This window comes from Pantherophis guttatus, chromosome 2, assembly GCF_059756535.1.
Source record: "Pantherophis guttatus breed Tessera chromosome 2, ASM5975653v1, whole genome shotgun sequence".
Lineage (NCBI taxonomy): Eukaryota > Metazoa > Chordata > Lepidosauria > Squamata > Colubridae > Pantherophis > Pantherophis guttatus.
The window spans coordinates 70506282-70533265 of NC_142064.1; the positions used below are offsets into that span (position 1 = coordinate 70506282).

The 26984-nt window shown below is 37.1% G+C and overlaps 1 protein-coding gene and 1 long non-coding RNA gene across 2 annotated transcripts in view; one reads left to right on the forward strand and one right to left on the reverse strand.

Annotated features, from left to right (window-relative positions):
• Positions 1–26984, forward strand: part of DMRT1 (doublesex and mab-3 related transcription factor 1) — a 74585-nt gene that overhangs the window by 1586 nt on the left and 46015 nt on the right. Inside the window, exon 2 of the mRNA XM_034410302.3 lies at positions 6007–6190. Coding sequence (XP_034266193.1) covers positions 6007–6190 — 184 coding nt within the window. The remainder of the gene's footprint in view (positions 1–6006; positions 6191–26984) is intronic.
• LOC117661476 (uncharacterized) lies at positions 7535–13733 on the reverse strand. The gene is made up of 2 exons (XR_015732250.1): positions 13322–13733; positions 7535–8640 (listed from the first exon to the last, which is right to left on the reverse strand). It is a non-coding gene; the product is annotated as an uncharacterized LOC117661476 (long non-coding RNA).

Sequence of the window (26984 nt, forward strand, 5' to 3'; positions counted from 1 at the left end):
CTTTCAGCAAAAGTATGCATAACCTTTTTATTGTCCAAATAATACCCACTATGGAATTCAACGTTATTCTCTGTTTTCACATTTTTCCTCCTTTCTTAGCATTAGTTTCAGATAGCGTCGGGCTTCCTAATACTCTAGGATTGTTTTGCAAGTAATAATGCTTGTTATATGTAGAGTACGGTATCTAAAAGGAAAAACAGAAATCAGATGCGATGGAAAGGAATCCTGCAACGGATAGTGCAAATTGTATCGTTGCATTTGAAAGCATTTGTAAGTATGAGAGTGATTTTGATAGTGAAAATAATAAATAAGGTAATGGAAGAGTGGTAGGTTCTAGGTCCTAGATCCTAACTAGGTCAGTGAAAGATTCTTACCATTAGTTTAGTTTTTAATCAATGAAAACTTTATGACATCAAATTTTAATATTAGTACACAAGCATATTTATGTCTTTGTTTTCATTTACAAGGTTTGCAAAATAATGTATTGAGCATTTTGAATTGCAAAATCATTGTATTAAAAAAATTCTTCCTGTTAGAAAACTGTACATTAATGTATTTTTAATTTTTTTTCATTCAGAATGTTTAACTTGAATCATGAGGAATTAGAAAAATTATACTGAAATTTTCAAATATCAACATTTTTAAAGTTTTACAAATAATTGTAAACTTAAAAAAAAAAACTGTAGGCCATTTCTGAATACTTTGGAAAGAGTGTTGTCATAATCTTTCAACAGGTTTTTTTTTCTCAATTTAGCCTCCCCCAGTCTAGCAATCTCCAGATGTGCTGGGAATTGTAGTCCAAAACATCTCAAGAATGCCAGTTTGGCAAGTCAAAAGTAGAATGCCATTCTACCAGCGCCCAATTATTTGGCTTATCCGGGTGTTAATTTTTAAAAAAGAAATTGGCACAGAAGCAACATACATTTACACTTGTCTTACAATAGATTGTTGCACAAGGGCAATTGTTAAATATTAGTTTTGCACTTATTTAGAGTTATGTCCAATTGATATGGGATTTATAAGACCACAACTATCTAGGGCAAAATTTCCTGTACTACAATCTCAGTAATTAATATGCTGGTTTGTGCTGCTTTGCTTTTATCATTAAAATTGCTCCCATAGTTGATTGCTTTAAGTGAATATGAACAAACTTTGTCTTTCAGAAAGATACTTTATTCTGCAGAGAGTAGTCATTTCAAATACTCCAAAGGAAACAACTGCATTTTTTATTATTAATATAACATTGATCCTACTGATGGAAAGGCTTGTTCCAACAATGGTTCAGCATCTATTCACCTTTCTTTATGTCACTACAAAATAATACTTAATATTAGCTAATATTGCATCACCAGCCCTTAGCTTGTTGCATAGTGTCTGTTATGACTAAAGTGCTGTCCATGTTTTTTGCTTTACCACTTGCTTCAGCCTTTGATTGGTGTCTCAACATTATAAGGCTTGGAATAATATCTAGTTATCTAAGCATATACTTCGATGCCATTACATACAGTTGTGCAATTGTGACTTTGGGCCAGTCATAGTCTCTCAGCCCAATTCACCTCACAGGATTGTTGTTCTGAAGAAAATAAGAAGAGGAATGAGTATTAGGAATGTTGAATTACTTACAAAATAATAAAGATGAGATAAAAATCTAATAAATAAATAAAATTACCGTTTTCTCTACAAATATAACAGAAAAGCAATCAAAGGCCCAAGGAGTCACTCCAGCAAGGTTAGGAAGAGGATCTTTTAAATGGGAATTGCTTGTAAAGAGAGGGAGAATAGAGTGAAGGTAAAGATGTAATAAAAAGACCCTCTATTTCTTAAGGAGTTTTGTTCATTTGTAAAGACTTAATAGGTAAAAAAAGTAATGGTGATCTCCTTAAGAACGTTTGCAAGTAACAAGTAAATAAAATATGCATTGCCATTAGGAAATGATTTTAGCTATGAGTTTGAATGAGCTACCATTCAATAGTGATAATTTGCAGTTCTTCTAAGAATCATTATAAAATTTAAAATTTTTGATTTTGTTCATAGTTTTTATATTATAAGATATTTTCAATACTTTAAGAGGGTCACTGCCAGCTTCATAGTGACAGATAAGAAGTGACACTCATAGAGGCAGACTGGTGACCAGAGTGAAGAGGTCATGCAGGGACACAAACAGTGAACCCCCAAATACACTGCAGTTGACCTCCTGACCTCCGTACCATGAAGAATGGGTGCCAGAATTTGCAGATTTAATCTCCCTTCATACTATGATGCAACAGTGGTAAAACTCATTTTGGTATTGTGATGGAATGCAATCAGGAGGATCCCCAGGAAGAATGGAGTGCAATCCAGAGGGGTAAGAGCCAACTCAGTCTGGATATTACATGTGAGAGAAAGAGGGTGAAGGCAGCCCCTCTCTAATAGTTACATAATATATTGTAGATACAAATAATAGAGTCCTCAGTCTGGCAAGATTTTATCTATACAGGTATGAAAACAATAAAGAACTCGGTGTAGATGAATCATGTCATTCTTGGGTTTTGGCTAACAGATACATGGACATAATGGCATACAGCTGTTTAAATCATGGCCTGAGGCTACCAGATGATCAGGGAAGAAATTTGGGTAATAGAGACATGCTGATGTTGCTGTAAACTACAAATGGGACGGGGCTTTAGAAAGTCCTTCGACAGTTCAGTTTACATCACTAAAAAGGAAGTGATTGCTAAATACATTCTGGTTCTGTTAGAAATCATTTGGAAAACAAAAACAAAAAAAAACCCTGTGAGTAGGGTTTTATAATATATGTCTGAATTATAATCTCATATTTTAGCTATTGCCACCTTCTATTGTTTGATAAGCATGTTCATTTAAATACAGTAGACCTCGACAACAACGGACCCCCAAATTTTCATTTCTAAGCAAGACAGTTAAGTGCGTTGTGCGTTTACAATCTTTTTTGCCACAGTTGTTAAGTGAATCTAGTTTCCCTCATTGATTTTTCTTGTCATAGGTTGGGTGGGATGGTTGCAAATGGTGAATATATGATGTGACACTGAGGCAATCCAACTGTCAGAAATACATGCCAGCTATCAAATGCCCAAATTCTAATCATGGGGATGCTGCAACCGTTGTAAGTGTGAAAACTGGTCATAAGTCACTTTTTTCAGTGTGGTCATAACTTCGAACAGTCACTAAATGAATGGTTGTAAGTCGAAGACTACCTCTATGCAGACAGATACTGCAATCTACCCAGAGGACAAGAAGTCTCTATATCCTTCTTTAGCAGCCCTTTGAATTTCATGCTAACTGCACAGAAGAAAGGTAGAATATCAGCACCTTACCAAGTTTCTAGTCATCTCTTAAAAAGAATGTGGAAATGCCTAGACTTTGTCTATTTAAATACCATACGTTAGAAAACATTACTAAACTGCTAAAACAATTAAGTAATAATAGTAGTAAAGCAATATAGCTTTCATTATTCAGACAATTTATATTTCAGATTTAGTATCATTACTTAAATATGAGAGTTTAGTGTAAAAACTAAAGTATTGCTGTCTAATTTGGCTTTCTCAAAGTGATGCTGTCTTAATGTTATGGAAAACAGCTTTCATCAGTCATTTTAAACAAGCCTTTTGGGGAATTTTAGTTTTACATGCATGAAGATAACAGGGAGACGATATTAAATGAATGATTCTGTATATATGTCACTTCGCTTCCAGGTTAAATTGAAATGGATCTGGTTAATAACTTGGAAGGGAGCTCAGCAGAAATTGGAAGGCTATAGGCTAAACTTGGGGTGGCGGGGGAAATAATAAGACAGTAGCAAATCTCTTCCATATTGCTACAAAGCTGTCTGGGCAAAGAATGATCAGATTTGGTATTTGAAGATGGGATTGAATTTTAGCCTGTGCAATCCAAGGCATACAGATAGTCCTCAATTTATGATTACAGTAGGGACCAGAACTTCTGTCATTAAGCAATGCGGCTGTTAAGTAAGTCATGCCCAATTTTACAAACTTTTTCCCGTGGTCGTTAATCACTCTGATCATTAAGCAAACTACACAGTTTAAGTATATCTGGCTTCTCCATTAATTTTGATTGTTGGAAGCTACCTGGGAAGGTTGCAAATGGCAATCACATGACCCCAGGACCTTGCAACCTTTGCAAATACATGCTGGTTAGAATTGTGTGATATCAGTGTGGAAGCAAACAGCTTGTATCTTACTGGCCTGATGCTAGATATGTTGCAAACTGCAGCACTGGGTCTGAAAACTGGAATTGTAGTAAGGTTACCAGGTCTGGACTGCAAAAATTTGAATGACAACTAGATGGTGGCAAAGAGAAAAATAATTTTTTGAAGCCCAGCACTAGCACTACCATAGTTGCCATGGAATATTTATGTTTAAGAAATGTTTAATTTGAAAACAGTTACCTAAAATTTTGTAGCTGTTGGTTGCAATAAAGTTGTAACTGCTTAGGTGTATGATAGTGTGAGGATCAAATCTTGCAGACTCAGATGCCTTGAACCTCAACACCCATCATCCCCAGCCACAACACTGTTGGAATTATAGTTACTAGCACATCATATCTGAACTGTCTTGACTTGAAAAAATTGCTTTCTTAGATAAAAAAAAACTTATCTCTTCAGCAGATCCAAACTTAATCTGTTAAAAAGATGCAAAAGTTCTACATTTCCACTGAATTAATATCAGTTGACTTGATTATTAATGTTTTCCTTCCTGGTGCATTAAATGTTAAAATGTGTTTTGGTTTAATGATATTCGTATGCCTGTTTTTGCTTCCTGTAGCCATGGTGTTACATCTGCCTCTGTTTCTGCATTCTGCTTCTTTGTTATCAGTTAACCTACTTTTTCATTTTGTACCAGTCTCAAAATCAGCCATACAGTATTTTTTCTGGTAGTTAGTTCTCAAAATTTGGTGTGTTTAGAACATGTCAAGTGTGAAACAGCCCCTCCCAGTCATTTTGAAAGTCATTTTGTGCTCTGAACAATTTTGTTTCTGCTAAGAACACTTTCCAAATAATTGAAATAATCTGTTTTGTATTTAAGACAGGCATGTTTTGAGTTCAGAACAGTTCAGATTTGAAACATTTTTCACAGTCTTGCTCAATATTATGTAACTGTTAAAGGATCTGTGCTAGGGAAAAATGCCATTTCTTAATGGTAACTCTGAATGAGAGACATACTGTATATATTTTACATATGTGCAATTAAGTGGCCCAGAATATATAGTCTTGTTTCACTTTGCTTACATTGCAACAGCATAAGATAATTTATATGTTCAGGAAATGTTCAGGAAAGATCTGCCTGGACTGGCTTCAGTGAGATTTCTGTAAAATGAGTGCTCTGAACTTGGAATGTGATTTTAATTCTTTTCCAGAGCAGAATAGTGCTTTGAAAACCTCACATTTGCTGCAGAAATTCTGTATCAAGTACTTTGTATTATTTTGCTTTAATAAGGCTTACATCCTGAGGTGCCCAAAAGACTCATGTGGTATGCATATGAAATTATTATGTGAAAAATTATGTTGTTTATGAAAGATAGATGCTGTTAATCCTACTCACTCCAGTTGACTACATCCTTTGTTATAAGACATGAATAAAAAGAATCCCCAAAGAATCTCCATTGTTGATTTTCAGTAAAAAGGGTTCATTTAATTACAGTGGAAATTGATCCTTCATATTACAAGGATCTCAGTTTGTATTTCAGGGGGTTTCCAAACTCACTAAAGCAAAGGGTTAAAAAATAACACTTAACTAAGTTTAGATAGCTGCCACATTAGAAATCTTATTGGTAGATGCTTACCTTTTAGGTTTCTTTAACTTTTTTCTCTTTATCTTTTCTTTAATTTTTTAGCTTTAAAATTATGTCTTTATTTACATCCATAAACCTTCATGTGTGTTAAGATAAAGAAAACTGCAGTGTTCCGCCCAATTTTGCTACTGTTGTTTTTCAGATAACTGTGCAAATACAGTGTAACTTTCCCTTTTCCAGGTTGCATTGAGAAGACAACAAGCCCAAGAGGAAGAGCTGGGGATTAGCCACCCCATCCCATTGCCTAGCGCCACAGAAATGTATGTGAAGAAAGAAAACAATGCTAACAGTTCCTGCCTGTTGGAAAGCACCAGCCCACCCCAGTCGACAACCACAGCAACTGTAGTGTCTACCTCATCCACAGGTAATGTCCTGGATAAAGGCACCTCCCATCAAAGTCTTACATCTGAAAAAAAAATACATTGTCATGAGTTTCTTGGATGCTTAACAGATCTAATTTGATTTCAGTAAATCGGGGATTTACTGAATAAATGCATAAAAGCACATACAATAATCCTATGGAGATCCTCAGTCATCCAGGTCATGGTTGTCCCAAAGGTGCTTTTTCAGGAAGCTTCTTGGATGAGAAGCAAAATGTCTTCAAAGAAAAACCAGAAGTCCAGTTGCCTCTTGAAAAAAGTACCTTTGGTACAGTAATCCTGTTTTATGTTACATCTTTACAGCGTACATTCTTTTAAAGGTATCATTTTGGTTAAAGTTGAAGAGCCTGCCTTAATCCGATTAAATTATTTGTCCATAAATTCAATGTTGTTGTTTTTTCAGACTCTATTCGGTTTGACAGTGATTCAGAAGAAAAGCTTTAGACTAGGGATTTTGAACTTTTCAGCCAGAAGATTTGTTAGTTAAAAAAAATATTTGTGGGATCCCTGATCAAAAGGGCCCAGGTTACAATCACTGCTTCGTGAGCTGCATTGGTTGCCCATTTGCTTCCAGGTGCAATTCAAGGTGTTTGTTATAACCTTTTAAAGCAATGCATGACATGGGTCTAGTCTACTTGAGGAACCATATCACCTCAATGGGACTGGCCCACTCCACCCATGCCGGCAGAGGGGGCATATTGCAGATCCCATCAGCCAAAGAATTTTGGCTGGTGGGATCAGGAGAAGTGCCTTCTCTGCCATGGCTCCTGCCTCTGGAATATCTTACCCCCAAAGTGAGATTGGTTCCCACCCTCCTGATGTTTCCTAAAAGCCTTAAGATCTGGCTTTGCCAGATGGCTTGGGGACCCAGTGGGAGATCTTCTTACTGGAGCTGGTTGACTAATTAAAACTTAATCCCACTTCCCCCCTCCCACTCCTGGTATGTCTTTCCTTTCCCATCTGGTATTAATGATTTTATTTGTTAATGATATTATTTATTTATTGGTTCGATTTATATGCCGCCCTTCTCTGGAAACTCAGGGCGGCTTACAATGTGTTAAGCAATAGCCTTCATACTTTTGTATATACCTGCTTAGTAGGGCTTTCGGGGGGCCCCTAAACGGTGTTCTTTTTTATACAAAGTCATCTTATTGCCCCCACAATCCAGGTCCTCATTTTATCTACCTCGAAAGGATGGAAGGCTGAGTCAACCTTGAGTTCAAATCTCACTTGCAGTAATTGCAGGCAGTTGGTGCTATTTAACAGCACTTTAATCTGCTGCGCCACCAAGGCTCATACAATTATCCATTGTATTTCTATGATTGTTGAGTTTTATTACTTTTAATGCTTTAATGTTTTTTGTTGTAAGCTGCCTAGAATCTTTGGTTACAAGATGGGTGGCAAATAAATTTCATAATTACATACATACATACATACATACATACATAACAATAAAAAGGCAAAGTGCAAGTGATAAAAAATTGACAGCATTTACACGTACTTTTTTTCACTGTTAGTCTTTCTCAGAACTCCAAGGTTTTTTTTAAACCATGTTTTAGACTTTATAAAGTGTGGCATAATTCTGGTATTCATTGAGGCATTATTTGGGGGGGGAGGGAGTTGAGGTTGCATGAGCCTAAAGAAAGTTGTGGTTGCAGTAAGAGGCAGAGATACGTTAATGAGTTGACTCCTGAAGCCTTCCATTTTTGCTGAAACCCAGAAACCCATGTGAACCACAATGAAGGATGCTGCAAATCATAGTTCAGTGACCACTGAAAAACCCTCAGATCTCAATTGGCTTTAAAAAAGCAATTTTAACTGCAGTCTGTAGTTTAGTTTGGTTATTTGAAAAATTGCATTCCCTCTCAATCTATGGATTATGCAGAACTTCCTGCATTCTAAATTATATAGCCAGTAAGTCCTGTTAAGAACAGTCAGCAGAATGTTATATATAATTTCTTATTTATACACTTAAGTTCCTCTGAGTTTGAGCAGAATTGGATACCAGCAAAAGAAATAAATGTCCAGGCACAGCTCTAATAAGTCACAGAAGTCGATGGCAGTTTCATAATTTGTGTTTCATTCTTCTCCCCAGTTGAGACAGTTTGAGCAGCCGCCATTATTGTCCACAAGTCCATGACACCAGATTTTTCATTTGACAACTCCAGAAAGCAGTGGGTTCATTCCTTTCTTGTGAAGGTTTTCTCTCCCTCCCACTTCCTTAGAGGTATAGCAGTTTTTCTTTCAAACTTCATCACACTGTACATGGTTTACAGAGAGAGGGATAGGGTGTGAAGGAGCCACACAAATCATACAAGGTACCAGAAAAGTCTTTTTTTTTTGCTGTATCCATTTTATTGGCAGGCCAGAAATATTATGGCACATTGAGAGGCCAGAGTCAATTTTTCAAGCCTCTGGTGACACACCATGCTTCCTGAGGGGGAAAAAGTAAGAAGACAGAACAAAAGGGGGGAAAAAGGGAGAGGGCTTACCATTATTTTCATTCCTAAATCTTGTCATTGTATTTCAGTATGTTTATTTTTAAAACTGGTTATGCTAATGAAGATAAAGAACGTAAAAGAAGCATGAAACAGATGTTTTGAGCCTGAAAATTCCGCACTTCTTACTGAAAAGGATCTAGGCTTAAGATTGTAGCCTAAATACATCACCTTCAGCTATGATAAAGTAGAGGAAACTGGATGGGTTACATGAGAAAATGAAATAATGAAGGTATTTTGATAGCTAAACCTTTAGAAACTTGGTGCTTGTGTGAGAAAAGCAAAAGAAGGATTTGTATTTTCATTGTGCCTATGTTACTTACGTATTTTTCTCATTAGGACAGAGAACATAATCCTCCTCCTTCTCCTGAGCTTGGGCCATTCAGAACCATATCTTAATTTAAGTGTGACACTGACTCTTGTGTTTGTATGTGTGTTTGAAATGTGACTTGGTCCACATGGCATGGGCATACATAAAGCACATACAGTACGATTCCTCTGCAAAAGATAACTTTTTATCTCTTGAAGAATTCAATGTGTGTCCTGGTTGCCAAGAAGAAAGAAAGAAGAATGCAGCACATTGCTCTTGAGAGAAAATAAAAACAAATTCTCACATCTAATTTAAAAGGGGGAAGAATTATATTGTCTGTCTTTTTAAGAGCAAGACCAACATGCATGAAGACTGTTGACCCATCTCTTCTACCACCACTTGTACCTTGATTGAGCAGATTACGGTATGATGATTTGGTAAGAAGGCATCCGCTTGTAAAGGGGTTCATGCATATGATTATTTCTTAGATATAGTGGTGCTTATTCCTGATTTTAGCTCAAAAACAGACCATCTGTGCCTCCCAATCCAATTCTTTTGGAACCCATCCATCATATTAAAAAACCCTAGTTTCAGCTGGGGTCAAAAAGCCTTCCTTTAAAAAGGCTTGATATAGTTTTTGAACAATCTCCAAAATTCCATGAAATAAGTAAAATCCAAGTTTTCCTCATATTTAAGGCCTACTCTATCAAGCTTTTGCCTTCTCATCCATGTATTGGTGGAATCTGGCCAGAAAAGGGTTATCTCCTCCTCCTGTTGTACAAAATGGGAACATAGCTGCCTTTAATACCCCCAAAATGCACCCCCAAAATGCAATGTGCACACGGCCCCCCTGCATGCGCCCCACCCCCGTGTATGTGTGCACACACCCCTGCATGCATTCACCCTGCGCATGCGTTCACAGCCCCCTGCATGCCCCCTGGAACCCGCACATGCACGGCAGAGACACGAAGACCAGTTGGCCAGCGGGAAACGCATGCTCAGGCACAGTGGGGCGGCGGCTTGCATGCCACCAGAGAGGGCACTGCGTGTCACCTCTGTCACACGTGCCATTGGTTCGCCATCAAGGACATAGGGGTATGACTAATTTGTTAGTCAAACTTAGATTATTAGAGGTGATCACAATATAATTTTTAAGATGTTTATAAAATACTAGCACAAAATGCTCAGGATTTTAGAAATGTGCTTTCATAATCTCTCTTTAAGAGATTGAACTATCTAGCAAGACCAGAATTTAATACTTAAACTTCTATTAGATTTGAGGAGAAAAAAGTAGTTGTATTGCTAATTTTTCTTTTGAATACATTAATCACATTTGGTGGTAACAGTCTGTTATTATATGAATACAGTTCTACAAATACGTGCAAAAGCCATTTTTACATGCAAAGCCATTTTTTAGATTTAGCCGACTCCAAATATTTGGATGGTTTGACTAAGAATTTTGGAAGTTTCATTTTAATCTATCTGAAAGATACTGGTGTTAAAAAACAAAATACCACATTTCTTCCCTTTTCATTTGCCTACATGTAGTTTATTGTTTCATCAAAAAAAATCTATGAGATAAAAGCTACTAGAATGAAGATGGTCAGTAGGTAAATTGGTGGTGCAAATTAGCATATATGTGCAAAACCTGTCTCATTGGTGTAGATTTGGGGATTGCTGGAATTGTTTTAATCTCCAGTTAATCCATATATTCTCCTATAGTGTATCCATGAAGAGCTTCCTAGATCTTCATACTAACAGAATTGGGTATGAAAAGGATATATTGTAATCTTCACTTGCTTCTTCATTCCAACCCAATGAATGGCTAATTGGAACAGGAGGGGAAAAGCAAACCTGTCCTAAATTTATGAATACCCTGTTAAATATTCAAACTGGTATATTGAAATCCATTGTACATGGAGGCTGCATGATTTGAAGTGTTCAGCTGGAATGCTGTGCAACTACTCAGTTTTGCAAGGTGAGTAGAGTATTCAGTATTTTATGATTGCTAGCCACTTACCAAATGATCATTTCTGAATTCAGATTCAGCTGGATGGTTTTCATTTTGTTAAAACTTTAAATAGCTTGAAAGAGGCTAGAGTTAATAACTGTTAATTATTTCCTACATTGACTTTTCTCTGACAAATTAAAAATCTAGCATACAGTATTTATTTGTTTGTCTCTTGGCCGTATTGGTTACAGAAATGCAGCATCGATGCTGAATTTAGCCATGCCATTCCATTCTTGATTAACAGTAAGTTCATTGAAACACTCATTCCTAAATCCTTAGAAGTGTTGATCAAGGTGAATGTTAGTCATTTATCAGCCTGTTCTATCCCATATATTGGCAACTGGAGGTCCAGGAAATGTAGTCAACAACACCTGGTAAGATTGAAGAGGGCTGGCCTATGTTTTAAAATTATTAGGAATTTTCCCAGGGTACAGTCTGTAATGAGCTTTGAATATCAGTACCATATGGGGTCTTTGTCCTTCTCCAGGCTAGATTAAGGATTCTGTGATCTCATGCTATCATGTCTGTTCAGCAGTTGAACAATAAAAAAAGTTGGTGCTGTATGGTATCTGGAGTAGTAGTGAAGGCAACTGTTTTGTTAAAAGTTTTGGAGAAGGATGAGCCAGTTTCCATTTGATGATAACTGTTGTTATCTCACCTCCCAGCTCCTGGATGCTATTTAGCCTGTCTTCTTGTAGAGCTCGGGTGTCAAACTAGATCACATGACACGTAGCAATGTTTTTTTTGCCTTTGCGGAGCCAGGGTGGGCGTGGCCTGCATGTGATGCATCTGGCCCACGGGCCACCAGTTTGATACCACTGCTGTATAGAGCTTCAGTTGCTGACCCAATACTATCCAAATACCACCATCTCCAGGACTTCAAATGCAAGAGAGGGCATGTACTTCGGCCACTTGGGAGTTTCTCTCATAGCAGAAGTTGGTTTTACAAATCACAGTACAGATGCACACAACGTGAACTAAAAACATGGAATAGATGGAGCTTTAAAATGGAAAGATGTTTTTGCATTCTGCTGGGAAATTGAACTTCGAATTACTTTTGTGAGATTGGGAAGGGTGAAAATGATGATATGGAAGTGCTGAAATCAGGAAGTTAGTCTAACAGCCTTTCTTCTCTCTTGTTGGAACCTTGCTTTAGAGCATGGCATCTCATTATGAACAGGGACGTGGATAAACCTGAATACATCAAGACTTGGATGACAGAAATGATGTATATCTTGTAGGAAGAGAGAGGGTGAATATAACAGTCTATAAATATTTGAGAGGTAATAATATGAAGGAAGGGGAGGTATTATTTACAATGCTTGCAGCAGCATAACAAAGAGTGATTGCTTGAAACTAAAAAATACAAGGGAAATAATTAAATTGGGAGACGCTTCCTTTCTTAACTAAAGGTTCAATTAGACCGTTGGAACACAAGGCAATGCTTCAAGCATCATTGGCAGATGGATTTAAGAGAATTGCTTAGGACTATTCTCGAGACAATTCTTAACCTCTGTACAGGTAGGTTATTTATATTAGATAGCGAAGAGCCTAGCAACATGTTGCATTTGTGACATGGCTAGCAATAATATTGTGTATGCATTTAAATATATATATATAATGTTTAGTATGCAGTGGAGTTATTTCCAAAACACCAGTGTGGGGGATAAATTGGATTCAATTTTCCCTCCCTAATCACAATACTATGGAAAATTTCCCTCACTCCTCTCCCCTCCCCCACTTGCATACAGCCATTAACATTAGGGAGAAAAGTTGTCACTAAGCAGTAAATGATGTAGTTTTCTCTTACTATTTACTCCCATGAGAAGGGAAGGATTTATTCCCAGGAGGGGGAAGGATTTATCGATAGCATGTTCCCAAGGACAGTGCCTCAGACATACAGAGACTCATCAGCATCTGTTCTTTAGTTTTTTAAAGCACAGAAGCTTATTGCTGATCACATCAATAGCATGAGATATGGTGCATGGGCTTAAGTTCACATTAAATAAAAACAAAAGCAATGAACCCATCAAGAGTTTGCAATTGCATTTGCAAATATGTGCACGCTTAAAAATGTACGTAAATGTATATAAAAATGTATGGCAGTCTTCCCCAATTTAGATGCCCTTCAGATATGTTGGGGGAGCAATATTTCTAGAATTCCCATCTTATTTTTAGTTAATTATTTAAATTGCAAAGGATGACTGGAGATACATAATGACATTTTTTAAAAATTATGACATTTTTCCAGAGAAGGAAATATTTGTGCTTAGGCAGCTGTTCCAGCTGGGCTCACAATTTGCAAGCAGTTGCTCATAATAGAACAGGGATGCAAGCTGGGTTGCCCCATGAAGCTTTCTCTGAAGACAAGACTGACTTGGAATGCAAAAAAGCTGCAAAGGACTTCTTGCCACCTGCAGTGGTTGAAAAAAAAGCAAAACTAGACCAGTTAATTACACAGAGAGGCGGATAATTTGGTTGCAAAAACTGAACAGCTACAGATGGCGGCAGAGGTTATAGTTTTGAAATAATAAAAAATACTTGTAGCTCGCGTTTGACAGTTTGGCGGTGGTTTGCTTTCCATGCTTGTTTCAATTTACTTTCTGAAAGTTTTGTTACTAGACTAGGTAATATCAGCAGGATTTTCTTGTCCTATTCGCCTTAACTTATAAATGTCTTATGTGGCAGTTTGGTCAGTTGGTTGTGTGATTGGTTGTTCATTTGGAGCTATATTTAAATTCTGAGCAGCTGATTGGTTCGATTGGTTCTCTTGCTGATTGGCCGTTCGAATGGTCTGTTTTCTTACGTATTCATATATTGGATCTGTATCAATATACTTGTTAATTGCTCCTTTTGCTTCCAAATATGTCCAGTGACTTGGGCAGCAGCCCAAGCATGATGGACCTAGAAGTCATTTCTTTTTTATTTTTCTAACCAGTGGGACTCTGTCCAGTTGTCTATCAATCCAAAAACTGAAAAGGACCAGACCTGATTTGGTATAAGCAAAAGAAAGATTGAGTTCAAAAGTGAGCCAGATTAGGCTGCAAGGTGAAGTGGAAAACATTTGCTTATAGGTGAGGCAATCAGGCAACAGCTTGGAATATTGGTGACTATTTTATATTAAGTCTCTTCTCTTCCAGTCATGTAACACAGAATAGCACATCTAGAGCAGATCCCACACTTCCCATTGCACTCAAACACATATACAGTATATATATATATGGGCACTGCTGGCAAATTGTAGGAATTCTCTTTAGCATACTTCACCCGCTGGACTTCTGGGCAATAACTTTATCACTGTTTTCACAGCTTGGAAAATTGGTTGCTTTCATTGTATTCAGCTTTGAACATGTTCTTTCTCTGTCCATTAGCTTTTGTTCAAACTAACATGTAGGAATCAGTAATTTGGTTCAGACAACATACTGAGTTTAGAATGATTTGTTTCATTTGTTATACTGTGTACTTCATTACATTATTAGGATTAATACTACATTAAACTAATAGAAGAGAATATCTATAACTCAGGATTGATCTGTGGAATTCTTGGTACTGTCTGAACTGGTTGTTTGTTTCCTTGTTTGCTAGTTAGGTAATGAAAAGTATTAAACTAATTTTATGTAATAAAAAAAGTTTGTAAACAATATCGACTGGATTTACACAGCACATTAAACAAATCCAGATAATCTATCCGGTAAGCGGGAAAGTTAATTTACTATGATATGTATTGAATAGCTTGTGTAAAGAAACAGTATTCACCACATGCTATTTCAATAGAAGTTGTATCCTAGAATCCACAATTAGAAGATAACAAACAAGACTTGATTGCTGATTTTATTTTGACCATTTTTATTATAATTTCTAAACACACATTTGAACTTTTTATTTGTGACTTTGTGTGTCTACTTACTCAAAAATGCACTTGGATAACTTATAGTTCAACCTTTGTTACTCTGTTTAGAATGACATGCCATTGAATTTAGAGGCATTTACTACAAGGTAATGAAGAAGAGAGATGCAGTGTAGTTGCTTTGTTTTATTTGTAGCACTTCTGAACCATACAGTTGAATGACTGCTTCTCTGCCAAAATCTTCCTTGTGTTTTATCATTTTGTGGATTCTAGAATGCAGCTTTTATTGAAGTAGCCTGTGGAGAATTCCTATCAGCATATACCTCCCTAAGTTTATTTTTACAGTGAGCTTATAATAATTTTATCCCAGTCTTACTTTTCCAAGGTCTGCCCTTTTAGATATTCATAAAAGGCTTTTACTCCCTAGAACCTAGTCTTTGATATGTTATTGAAACGATTACAGTCTGATGGCATCCATACTAATATTAGACTTTACAGAATTGTAAGTGAAGTTATTTATGCTTGGATTTTCAGCTTTTTCTCTCTCAAAATGATCTATTCTAAGACAGTATTTTTCAATGTTTTTGTGTTAGCATTTGCTTCATATCCAGTGAGCTCTATCCCTCAGCTCTGACTAGTGTGGGCATCACATTGAGCCATAAATTTACTGATTTAATTTGGATTTATCATGACCATGTGTGGTTTGTGAAGTGTGGCATTATGTGTGAACCCACCGATCTAATTCAAAAAATTATGATTGTAATGTGTTTCAATATGTGTGAACTATATAAAATTCTTCAATAGGCAATTTTTTTAAACATGAAAACATTGAAAAAATTATGTGAGGGGTGAATAGGACATTCATTTTCCGTCTGAAGAAAAATGCACGTGGTTCAGATTTTAATTGTGAGGACAGTTATTCAAGAAAAAAAATATCTTGTTCATTGTCATCAAAAACTGAGAAGGGCTTTGAAGCCTGTATTGGAATATTACATCCAGTTTTGGCTGCGATGATATAAAAAAGTTGTTGAGATTCTAGGAAGACTGCAGAGAAGAGCAATAAAGTTGATTAGGGACTGGAGCAGTGGTGGGTTGCTCCAGGTTCTGTCTGCTTTTATACAACCGGTAGTAAAACCAGTGGGAGGCTCCGCCCACCAGCCACGACATCATCATGGGTGATCTTCGCATGCACAGAAACTTCTGCGCATGTGCAGAATCGCACGTTTCCGCTGCAAACCGGTAGTAAAGGTAAGTAGAACCCATCTCTGGACTGGAGGCTAAAACATATGAAGAATGGTTGCAGGAATTGGGTATGTCTAGTTTAATGAAAAGGAAAAGGGGTGACATGATAGCAATGTTCAAATATAAGGGACTGCCACAAAGAAGGGCTGTGTGTGTCAACCTATTCTCCAAAGCACCTTAAGGCAGGACAAGAAGCATAGACGTCAAGGTGAAAACTAACTGAGAAATAAGGAGAAATTTACTCACAAAACAATTACCGTAATCATTAGAATGGCTTGCCTTCAGAAGATGTGGGTGCTCCATCAGAGGTTTTTAAGAAGAGAATGGACAACCATTTGTCTGAAATGGTATAGGGCCGTGATGGCGAACCTATGGCACGCATGCCACAGGTGGCACGCAGAGCCATATCAGTGGGCATGCGAGTGTTGCCCTACTCAGCTCCGGTGGGACTGGAAGTCGGGAAACCGGATGTTTCCGGCCTCTGGAGGGCCTCCGGGGGGTTGAGGAAGGCTGTTTTTCTCCTCAGGCCCCTAGAAAGGCTCTGGAGCCTGGGGAGGGTGAAAAACGGGCCTACCAGGCCAACCATGCTATCGTGTGCCAAAAGCGGGGGGAGTGCAGGGAGGTCATGCACGCATGCATGGGGGGGCGGGGCGCATTGAATTATGGGTGTGGGCACATGCACTCACGACTTCCCCTGCGAACCAGGGGCAATCCACCACTGAATTACTCCTTTCTGAATTAATCCCAAAGTCTATTGGCCATCACTTGCAAGAAACTGTCGCCTCTGTTTCCAAATTAATGCAGAAGTTCAGATCAGAGTGTGCTTTGCATCTTGTGTCAAATTTGTTGTCTTAAATAGAACCATGTTTTTCAGGCAGATTATAAACGTTGATCTATGAAAAGCTGCCCTTGACTTGTCCCCAAGATAAAGTGAGAGCGGTACCAGCATAATCTCAGAGAACACTTCCTCCTTTTCAATTCATAAGTTTTATGGCTTGGATGTAAACTATTTCAACAACTACTCCAAATTCCTGTTAATTATTGATTAGATACCATTAATTAGATATTAGATGTTCCTAACTATTGACTAAAATTATAGGAAGAGCCTAGATGAGCTCTGTACAGCCTAATGCAGAGATGTAATTCCCTAACGCTGTGTAATTTTTAATGTAGAGAATTGTAACATTTTTAGTACAAAAAGCCATGCTTCATATATAGACTCTAGGGATTGAAAGGGGTGTTGCTGATGTTTTCATGAATTCATTAGACTAGATATCCATAATATCTGGCTTACATTTCTTTGCATTTTGCAGGATTTTTAGTGTTGAATTGGAAGCTTTAACCTCAGTTTTAAGGCATTTATTTTTATCCGAAATTCTGCCTCTCAGAAAAGAGGAAAAACCATTCCAGTTTCATCTAAGAATGAAAACTCACCATGTCCCTTAGCTCCCACATTACCAAATAATTAAAGAAATATTAGCCTCACACATTCCATGGAAGTTGAGCTTCACATGGGAGCCATGTGAATTATTATTGCCCAACACTAATTTAAGGGTTTAAATTTAAGGGTTTAAAACCATGAATGTGTTCTTAACATAGCTCTCAAGCTCTTAATTTCTTTGAGTACTCATTTTCCTGTGAAGCTAAGATTAATAAAATGTTCAGGGTAGAGGCCCCTCCTCATCTCTGGAGATGGCCATTTAGCTGTGGCCACTGCCTTATTTCTTAGGACAAATCTAATTTTGGATTGGGTTTGGTTATTTTACTGAATATCATTTAATACTAACTGAAATATGCCTATGAAATGCCACTTAGCTGTAATCTTCTTTACATTTTTAAAAACATAACATTTTTTCCCCTTGAAGCAGTATATCAGACCATGAGCAACGGTGCACAAACTGTGAATTAAATGTTAATGTTGAATGGCTTTCAACGACTGCCTGCTGTAATTTTTAATGCAATGAATAATCTGGAATGCCTGGTTGTATAACAAATGGAAGAACCTGTCCACAAGAATATAAATCAGTGCAGTTGATCAATATAGTACACTACTGTGCACATTGTAATAGGGTGGATCAATTTCTAGTATTAATGTCCGCTGTTGGCAACTGTGCCAACTTTTCAATGGTGTGGAAAAATATCACTGTATTTAAAACAGAACCAAGTGCTTTTCTGACCAAAAAAAAAGAGAAAAAAGAAAATCATCCTTGAGAATCACATGACACTAGGCATTGACGTCTTTCCTGATAAAGCCCCTGCCTGCCCCCAGAGCTGTCTTCTCTTGTGCAGATAGGCCTTATAAGAACGCTTGATAATATTTACAACAATTGTACTGTTCCAATTTGAAGTCTTTTGCACACATCCTAGAGTTCAGTGGATAGTTTTAGCAGAATCAGAATGCCTCAGTAACCATTTTGTTTGAGGGATCGAGAGTGCCGGAGTTAGAAATGACAAGTAAGGAGCATGCAGCTAAATATAGACATCAATAGGATGAGGCCCATGCACTGTGTAATAGCAACAGTAAGCAATATTTATATACAGTTAGCAATCACTTATTTGCTCTTTGGAATATTGAACAGCTTTTTAAAAAAAAAATTCCACTAGGAAAATGATTAAATTGCAAAATTGTAAGTACCCCGTATTTCTCTGTACTCCTACAGAGAAATAGAGAATATAAATATAATCCAGCCTGAATTGTGCTAACCCTTACCTTTTTTCCATATGGTAGAAGTTTAGAGCTCAGTTAAAAATACATTTCCATATTTTGGGCCATTAGATTTGTGGTCTATAACAGGGATGTCCAACCTTGGCTTGTGGATATCAACTCCCAGAATTCCCTTCCATGCTGCTTGGGGAATTGTGGGAGGTGAAGTCCATAAGTCTTAAAGTTGCGAAGGTTGGACACCCCTGGTCTATAAGAATAGGCAAGGGAGAATAAAACATGGAAATGTAAGCACCTGTAACAGCCTATAAAAAATAATCAAGTCAGATGGCAATGGTTCAAAAAGAAAGAGGCTATGGGAGTTGGTTTATTTGTAGATTCAGTGGGCCCCTTTCTGTTTAGACTCTATGACTGCTAACATAATTTTCCCTTCTGTATACTTTTAGTTTTTATAATTTATTTTTTATTATTACAGGCAGTTTCTATTTCACAGCTACAATATAACTACTCTATTTTTTTCCACAAAATTGCCAATTATGCTTCACATAATACAATGCCATGCGATCCAATTATATGCATTGTGGCAAGGATCAAAACAATTTGAAAAAAAATCTAATAATATTTTAGATATTATTTACCTTAACTTTGTTTAAGATTATTTGACATGTATTATTCTAATTACCGGTATATAAATGCAACTCTGGCAGACAGGACAAGTCTACATATCATTCCATTTATTGTAAGTTAATGAAAACAATGCAATTATTAGAAGCATATTAATTAATTTAATCTTTAATTTATTTCATTTCTTAAAGTTACTAGAGAGTAAACTCAGAGATTATAGAGATTATTTGTGAGTATCCCTATAATGAACTTTATTGTAGCAACACCTTCCTGAATTAGTACATATTTTAATTTACCTTTTTATAAATAAATTTGTTCAGGTAGACACTATTAAGTTATTTAAATCATTGTGTCTCAAAAAGTGCCAAGTGTTTGAGCTCCTTCTCAAAAACGTGTTTGCTTTTATTAGCTAAATAAGTAAAAGACATGAAAGTTGACTTGCTAAACAGCTGTGTAAAATTCTAGTAGTATATTTCCTGTTAAATAAGAGGACATAAGATTGAGAGATGAGAACGTTCTTGAATAGATATTGTCATACTAGAAGATTCAATTTCCTTAGTTTTCTATTACGGTTTATGTAAATACCTTTAATTGTTACTAACATTAAAGCTGAGAGAAACATTTTAATGCAAAACATAAGTAAGAGAACCAAGAAAGAAGCAATTTTCCTCCAAAATCTTTATAAAATTATCCCTATTCTCCTTTTCCTTAGAAGAAATTAGCTTTTTTTGTTTGCAAAGAATTTTTTCTATTCTTTTCATTTTGATGTTGTATTCAGGATTTTTAGTTTATACTTTTCAAACAGCTAGGTATATCTGTTTACCTGGATGTTAAGGAGAAGATAGGAATTCTGGGAGCTGACGTCCACAGGTCATAAAGGGCCATAGTTAGCTATCCCTGCCCCAGAAGATGGGCATGGTAGGAAGCGTTCAGAATTGTAAGACTGTCCTGTAAGAGAATGGTTAAATGGAAAAAAGTTTAGAATCCCATTATCTCTTCAAAGAGATGTCTCCATCTTACCGCATATTCTGTAAATTCTGTGACAGGGCCATAGGAGAACAAAGAACCAATGAAGCCTGAGTAACAATCATAAATAATCCATGTCCAGTTTATTGCTTCCAGAGCTGAAGTGACTTCAGTAACATGTTGACCTGCTTTTCATGAGGGGGATTACAATGCCTATAATCCCCAGCTAGCACGGCCAGTGTGAATTCCTACAAAACTAGGAAGGAGGAAAGAAAAAGCTACTTTTTTCCCACTGATATATTCCTCCAAAGAAACCTTTTTAACATTTATTCAAGATGGTGTGTGTATGGATGTGGAACTGGTTTTACTTGTCGCCATTTTGTTTTCTATAGAGATATATTATGTAATTTTTCTGAACTTTCTAGCCAAGAGCAGTATTTTTATTGCATAGGCTCATTCAGTGCTGCCTTCCTTGATACAAGGTAGGCTACTCTGGCTGCTTGTGACATTGTGACAGAGTCATTTGCTGAGATGGGCAGCTGTAGAAATCCAATAAATAAGTGAAATGTTATCATTTTAAAAATGATGAAGATATATTTATCACTGGGCAAAATCCTGTGCAGAACACATTTCTATATTTTATAAATGGTAAGTCGAGACAGTCCTTGATTTACAACCACAATTGTGACCACAATTTCCATTGTTAAGCAAGGTGCTTGTTAAGTAAATTGTGCCCGATTTTATGACCTTTTTTGCCACAGTTTTTAAGTGAATTGCTGTGGTTGCTAAGTGAATCATGCAATTATTAAGCAAACCTGGCTTCTATTATTGACTGCTTATTGGAAGCTTGACGAGAAGATTGCAGATGTCGATCACATCACCCTGGGAAGCACAAACCATAGTAAATTCATGCCAGTTGCAAAGGCCTGAATTTTGATCATATTACCATGGTGATACTACAGTGGTTGTAAGTGCAAGGGCCAGTTGTAAGTCACTTTTTTTTTTAGTGTTTTGTAACTTCGATCAGTTGCTAAATGAATGTTTGTAAGTCAAGGACTCTTATTTCAACCATCTCTTATACTCTGTGTCTCTAATAAAAATACTCCTTAAGGATCCTACGGGCAAAGCAAGCCTGGAAACAATGAACCCCTTTTGATCTGGCAATGCTGTGCCATTGCTAAATGTTTGACAGTGGGTACAAGTAACATTTCTACGCACATACTCCGAGGGGACACCTCAGCGTGCCCTGCCTCTGCATGTGGAGAGTAGAGCTCTAAAGGTCAGGAAACCTTCCTTCATCACATAACGCAGTGAGCTGTAACTGCATCAAATCCTGGAGGCTGTAAGGCAGCCGAGGAGAAATAATTATACTTGGTGATGGGTAATTACAGATAATGGCTCTTTTTGGGGGTGGCAAAAAAAAATCTCACAGCCCTAACTGAAATGAATAGGGCATTGCACATTAACTTTATGGCAAGCTACAAGTTCAGCCCTGAAACAATGCAAGTTGCAAGGAGAATCTTTTTTTTTTTAAGGCCATTAAAAAAAACCAAACCAGGTAAAACTTTTGGCTTCTGTTGTGCTCTTTCTCAGTCTATTCAAAAAACAACCTTGATAGCTGAGAAAAGCTGGCCAGCAACAAGGGACAGCAAAAATTGCTCTTGTCATGAGAGGTCTGGTGGGAGAAACATATTGTTCCACCGGTTCCTGATTATGGCTTTAGGGAGTGATTTCACACCACTCTCATTCAAGGCTCTTGTTCGACCTCAAACGCAGCCTTAAAGCCAGGTCTGTTAATGAGGAAGGGAGGATGCGTTCAGCCGAGGGGAGGGGTGGGCTGGAAACTGCTGAGTCGGGATCTAAACTTCTTTTGTGATCAGAAAAGAAGTTTTGGATGTGTGAATAATTACTTCCAGTTAAGAGATAGCGCAACATAAAAAAAAAAAATCAAAGATGGCCAGTGGCTTTGCCTGAAAAACAGTTTTTATTGTGCTTTTAAGAATGTGTAGGCAGACTGTAAAAAGATTAGCTATAAACCCCAATGTGCAGTAAATAGACTTTTAAACTTTTTAGCACATTTAGATGCCTAATAAATTCAACATGGGGATCTAAACTCTGGGATTTCTATCTTAAGATACAAGGAGACCTCAATTTTTTACTCGCACAATTGAGACCAGAATTTCCATTGCTAAGCAAGATGGTCCTTAAGTGAGTCGCACCCGATTTTACAACCTTTTTGCCATGGTTGTTAAGCGACTCACCTCAGTTGTTAAGTGAATCATGCAGTTATTAAAGAAATCAGGCTTTCCCCATTGGATTTGCTTGTTGGAAGCCAGCTGGGAAGGTCGCAAATGGCAATCATATGACGCTGGGCTACAACAATCATCATAAATCAGGGTGGATAAAAATCAATGATTTTTTTTAAAAAAATCAAAAAAAATCTGATTTTTTTTTATTTAAATCGGATTTTTTTGATTTAAATCGGACTTTTTTGATTTTTATCGAATTTATTTTAATAAAAAACTTTTGGGGTAAAAATCTATCGTAAGATAGTTTTCTATTTAAGATACATAAATAATTTAGTTTATTCAGCATGAAATGTAGCATGAGGCTGTATATTCTGCAACACTGGGACTATTGGTGAGTCAACAGTGGGTCAAAGGAGTAGCAGAGATGACAGTTGCTCTTTAAAAATTATGATTTAAATTGAGTTGATTTAAATCAAGCCTTTTCACTAGTGATTTAAATCATGATTTAAATTGTGATTTAAATCAACTCAATTTAAATCAAATCCACCCTGTCATAAATACATGTTGGTTGCCAAGCGCCTTAATTTTGTTCACGGGATGCTTTGATGTAAATCCCAGTTGTTGTAAATCACATTTCTCAGTGCTGCTGTAACTTCGAACAGTTGCTAAATGAATGGTTGTAAGTCGAGGAATACCTATATACCAAAGAAGAAGACAAACCTTGGCATCAAGGACTCCTTTAGTGCAGCAGCATCTTTCCTTCAGTTCCCCACTCAAGGAAACTACGGTAAGTATGTTTGACCCTGTAGACACAGTTAGTATGAAAGGGAGAAACACTTACTCTCTGTTACCCCAGAGGGCAAGATTGAAGTTACTGGATAGTAGGTTTTGGCAGGGGTTTGACAGTGTTGTAATCTAGCGAGAGGGTGTGATCTTCACTGGAGGTCCTCCAGTAAAGGCTCTACAATGAATCATCTGTTCGATATGTTCTAACTCTGTTTTCTGTGTTGAGCAACACTATAAAATGCTGTTTTTCTGTACTGAGCAGCAGATCGACTTCAGCACAGTAACTACGCTCATATACCTCAGGCTTATTTTATTTGTTCAATTTTGGTGCTGCCCAGAGTACTTCTGGAGTCAAGCCACCAAAATTGAATTTAGTAATGATGATGGTGATGACTCACCAGTTGACTTTGTTCATTCAGCCAAAAGCTGAACTCTACTTCTGGTTTTGCCACTTACTGTGTGGTCCATAAACATTTGACATTATGAGTTTGTGATGCTTGGGAGAACCAGGGAGATAGTTTTCTCCTCTGTTTACCTACTGCAAATGCTTATATCTTTTTTGTCTAACATCTTAGGGTCTCCTTGCAGCATATAAAACTTGGATTAGGGTTGAGATAAATTTTTAGTTGTATCAAGTCTTTCCTCTGCCACTGCTGCTGTGGGCTCAGTCTGCATCCAATGCATCTCTTCAGCACATTCCATTATCTGACATTTGTAAAGCTGCCTCTTGAACCATGTGTCTTTGTAAAAGCATTAACTGGACACAAGGGCTTGATCAGATGTTGCACCTGGATGGATTGTGCTGTCTTTGTGGTTAGCCAACTGCCTTTTCTCCATCACCTTAAGATGTTAGCTAGCTAGTCACCTAATGGATCACATTAATGAAGAACACATTACTTACGTCTTCAAATGATCATTAGTGCATTCATGCAATTCTCTCTCCATTCCTGTGTAGACAGTGGCTATAGTCTGTGTTGTCCTGCATCACTCTCATCTCAAGGAACTGAGATTAAACAAATAAAATACTTCAAAGAATGTAAATTGGAAGAAGAGGTCTATCATGGCCCATCAAAATTAAGACAGAACATCAGTAAACACCCATGTAGGCATTAGAATGCCCTGTCTTAACCTTGTAGTTAAAGCACCAAGCTAGAAACCGGGAGACTGGGAGTTCTAGTCCTGACTTAGTCATGAAAGCTAGCTGAATGATCTTGGTCCAGTCACTCTACCCATCTCACAGGGTTGTTGTTGTGGAAAAAAAATAGGAGGAAGGTGTATTATGTTCGCACCTTAAGTTATTTGTGTGTGTGTCTGTAAATACACAGTTTATCATTTGAAGAACCACAGTTATAAGTGAGCAATGTGTTATTTAAAGCTCTTTAATAAAATTGTGATCACATGCTAACTCACTTGAATTATTCTAGTTGCTAATTGCTTTAAAGATTGTGGTTAAGAACACTTCCAGGGGAAAACATAATGGAATCAACTGGCTTGTTCCAGTACACATAAAAATTCCCTTTGGCATCTCTGAAGAAGACGTACCAGTTCTCATATTAGCTCAAACAGTAGACCAATGCTGAATAGATGGTCAGTTTAAATGAGCTACACTTTGCCACTATTAACTATCAACTCGAGTCAGAGTGACCTCATTTCTCTTGTGTGGCTTTTGTTAAAATGGAACCTTCTAAATTAATGGTGAATTGTTTCTTCTCTATTGCAGTATACTTCCAGAGAGAAAATCCTCCCCAAAAGGAGATTTACTGACTCTTCCATAGATCACAAATGAGAAAATATTTGGACATCAAAATATATTAGCAGGAAAATTAATCAGCTAGAAAAATCTAGCATAGATTTTTGGGGATCATCTTTCCAAGCATAGACCTGATTTCTTCTAGAAATAAGAGATCATCCAATCATTGGTTTATTAAGGTTGATGGGTTTGCTGGTAGGTTTTATCTAGTCTATGCTGTATTTTGTTCTAAATTCTCCCTGGATGTTTCCTCATGAAGGGCTTAGAGTAGAAATAATGTTTTGGACCTTCTACTTTTTATGGGAAAAGATCATATATCTCATCCATATGATGAATTGCTGTCATTCTGTATTTTCTATACATTTGTCCATCATTTGTCAGATGAAAGAAAGTTCTAATACTGAAGTGGAGTTTAGTTTCCAAGGGAAGAATACACTTTTAGATAGTGCATGTATGTCTTTTTCTCTCTCTTCTTTTGCTTATAATAAACAGTTCTGATACAGTCATATGTCAAAAAATAAAGCTATTAAACACTATAAAGCTTATATTTGAATTAAACATTCAACTATAAGCTTTATAGTAATTCATGGCTTTGTGTTTGTGATGACTTTAAATCATTGTTAAAATTGTGACTATAATCTTATTATTGTAATGTGACATAATAAAATAATATAAATCCATAAAATGATAGTTAATATTTTAGCCTTGTGATATTATAGTGACATTATGTGTACTAAAAAATAAGAACCTTGCAAACGTTATTACAATGAACAGGTACCATGCTTCTAACAGTTACCTATGGCAGCTACATCACAGTCTAGTATGGACAGATTGTAATGGGATATAAAGAGCTGTGGTAGCTCAGTGTTGCAGGCTAATTCTGCTAATTGCCAGGAGTTCAATTTTCACCGGCTCAAGGTTGACTTGGCTTTCCTTCCTTGCGAGGTCAGTAAAATGAGGACCCAGATTGTTGGGAGCAATATTCTCTCTCTCTCTCTCCCTCCCTCTCTCTCCCTCCCTCCCCCTCCCTCTCTCCCTACACTTTACTTGGGACTCCCTCCACTTCCTATGTAATGAGCTGCATGTCTTGGAGTTACAACAATGACCTGGATTGCTGTTGCTAAGCAATGTGGTTAACTGACATCACAATTTACGACCTCATCACTTAGCGATGGAAATCCTACTCCTAATTGCCTTCATAACTTGAGGAATAATATGAGGACATATTAGCTCTTGATTATGTGGGAGAGACTGACTCCTGATTGCTGGAAGGGAAAGAAAGCACAGTGTATGTGTTCAGATACATGTCTGTTGTTTTCCCCTTCCTGGTGCCCTCCAGATGTAGAAATGCTGATTGGAAATTCTTGAAGTTGTGATGCAGCACATCCGGAAGCTGCTAAATTGAGGAAGGCTGGCTTGAATTCACTTGCAACCCCCAGTTTTTAAATGCTGCCAAGAAAAAACTTTGTTAGTCAAGTGCAGTAACTTCCTTTGGGGAACATCTTGTACCTTCGGGAAGAGCAATTGCTTTTGCAACATAGCTGACTTCATAGCTGTGTTGTCTTTTAAAGTTTGTGTATTGTACCTTCTACAAAAATGAATGATTGCTAACAACTCATAATATCCTATCTTCCTGATGCCTTTGTCCAAGTGAAAGATCAATAAGGATATTTATCAAATGAGATATTGATCTGGGCATAAAAGATGTGCGTTTCCCATTGAGAGTATGGGACAGGATAGACGCTGTCTAAGGACTTTATAACATGGAGAACAATTCAGATACTTTTTTAAAAAAATCATCCCCATGACTATTGGAAATAGAATCCTATATTA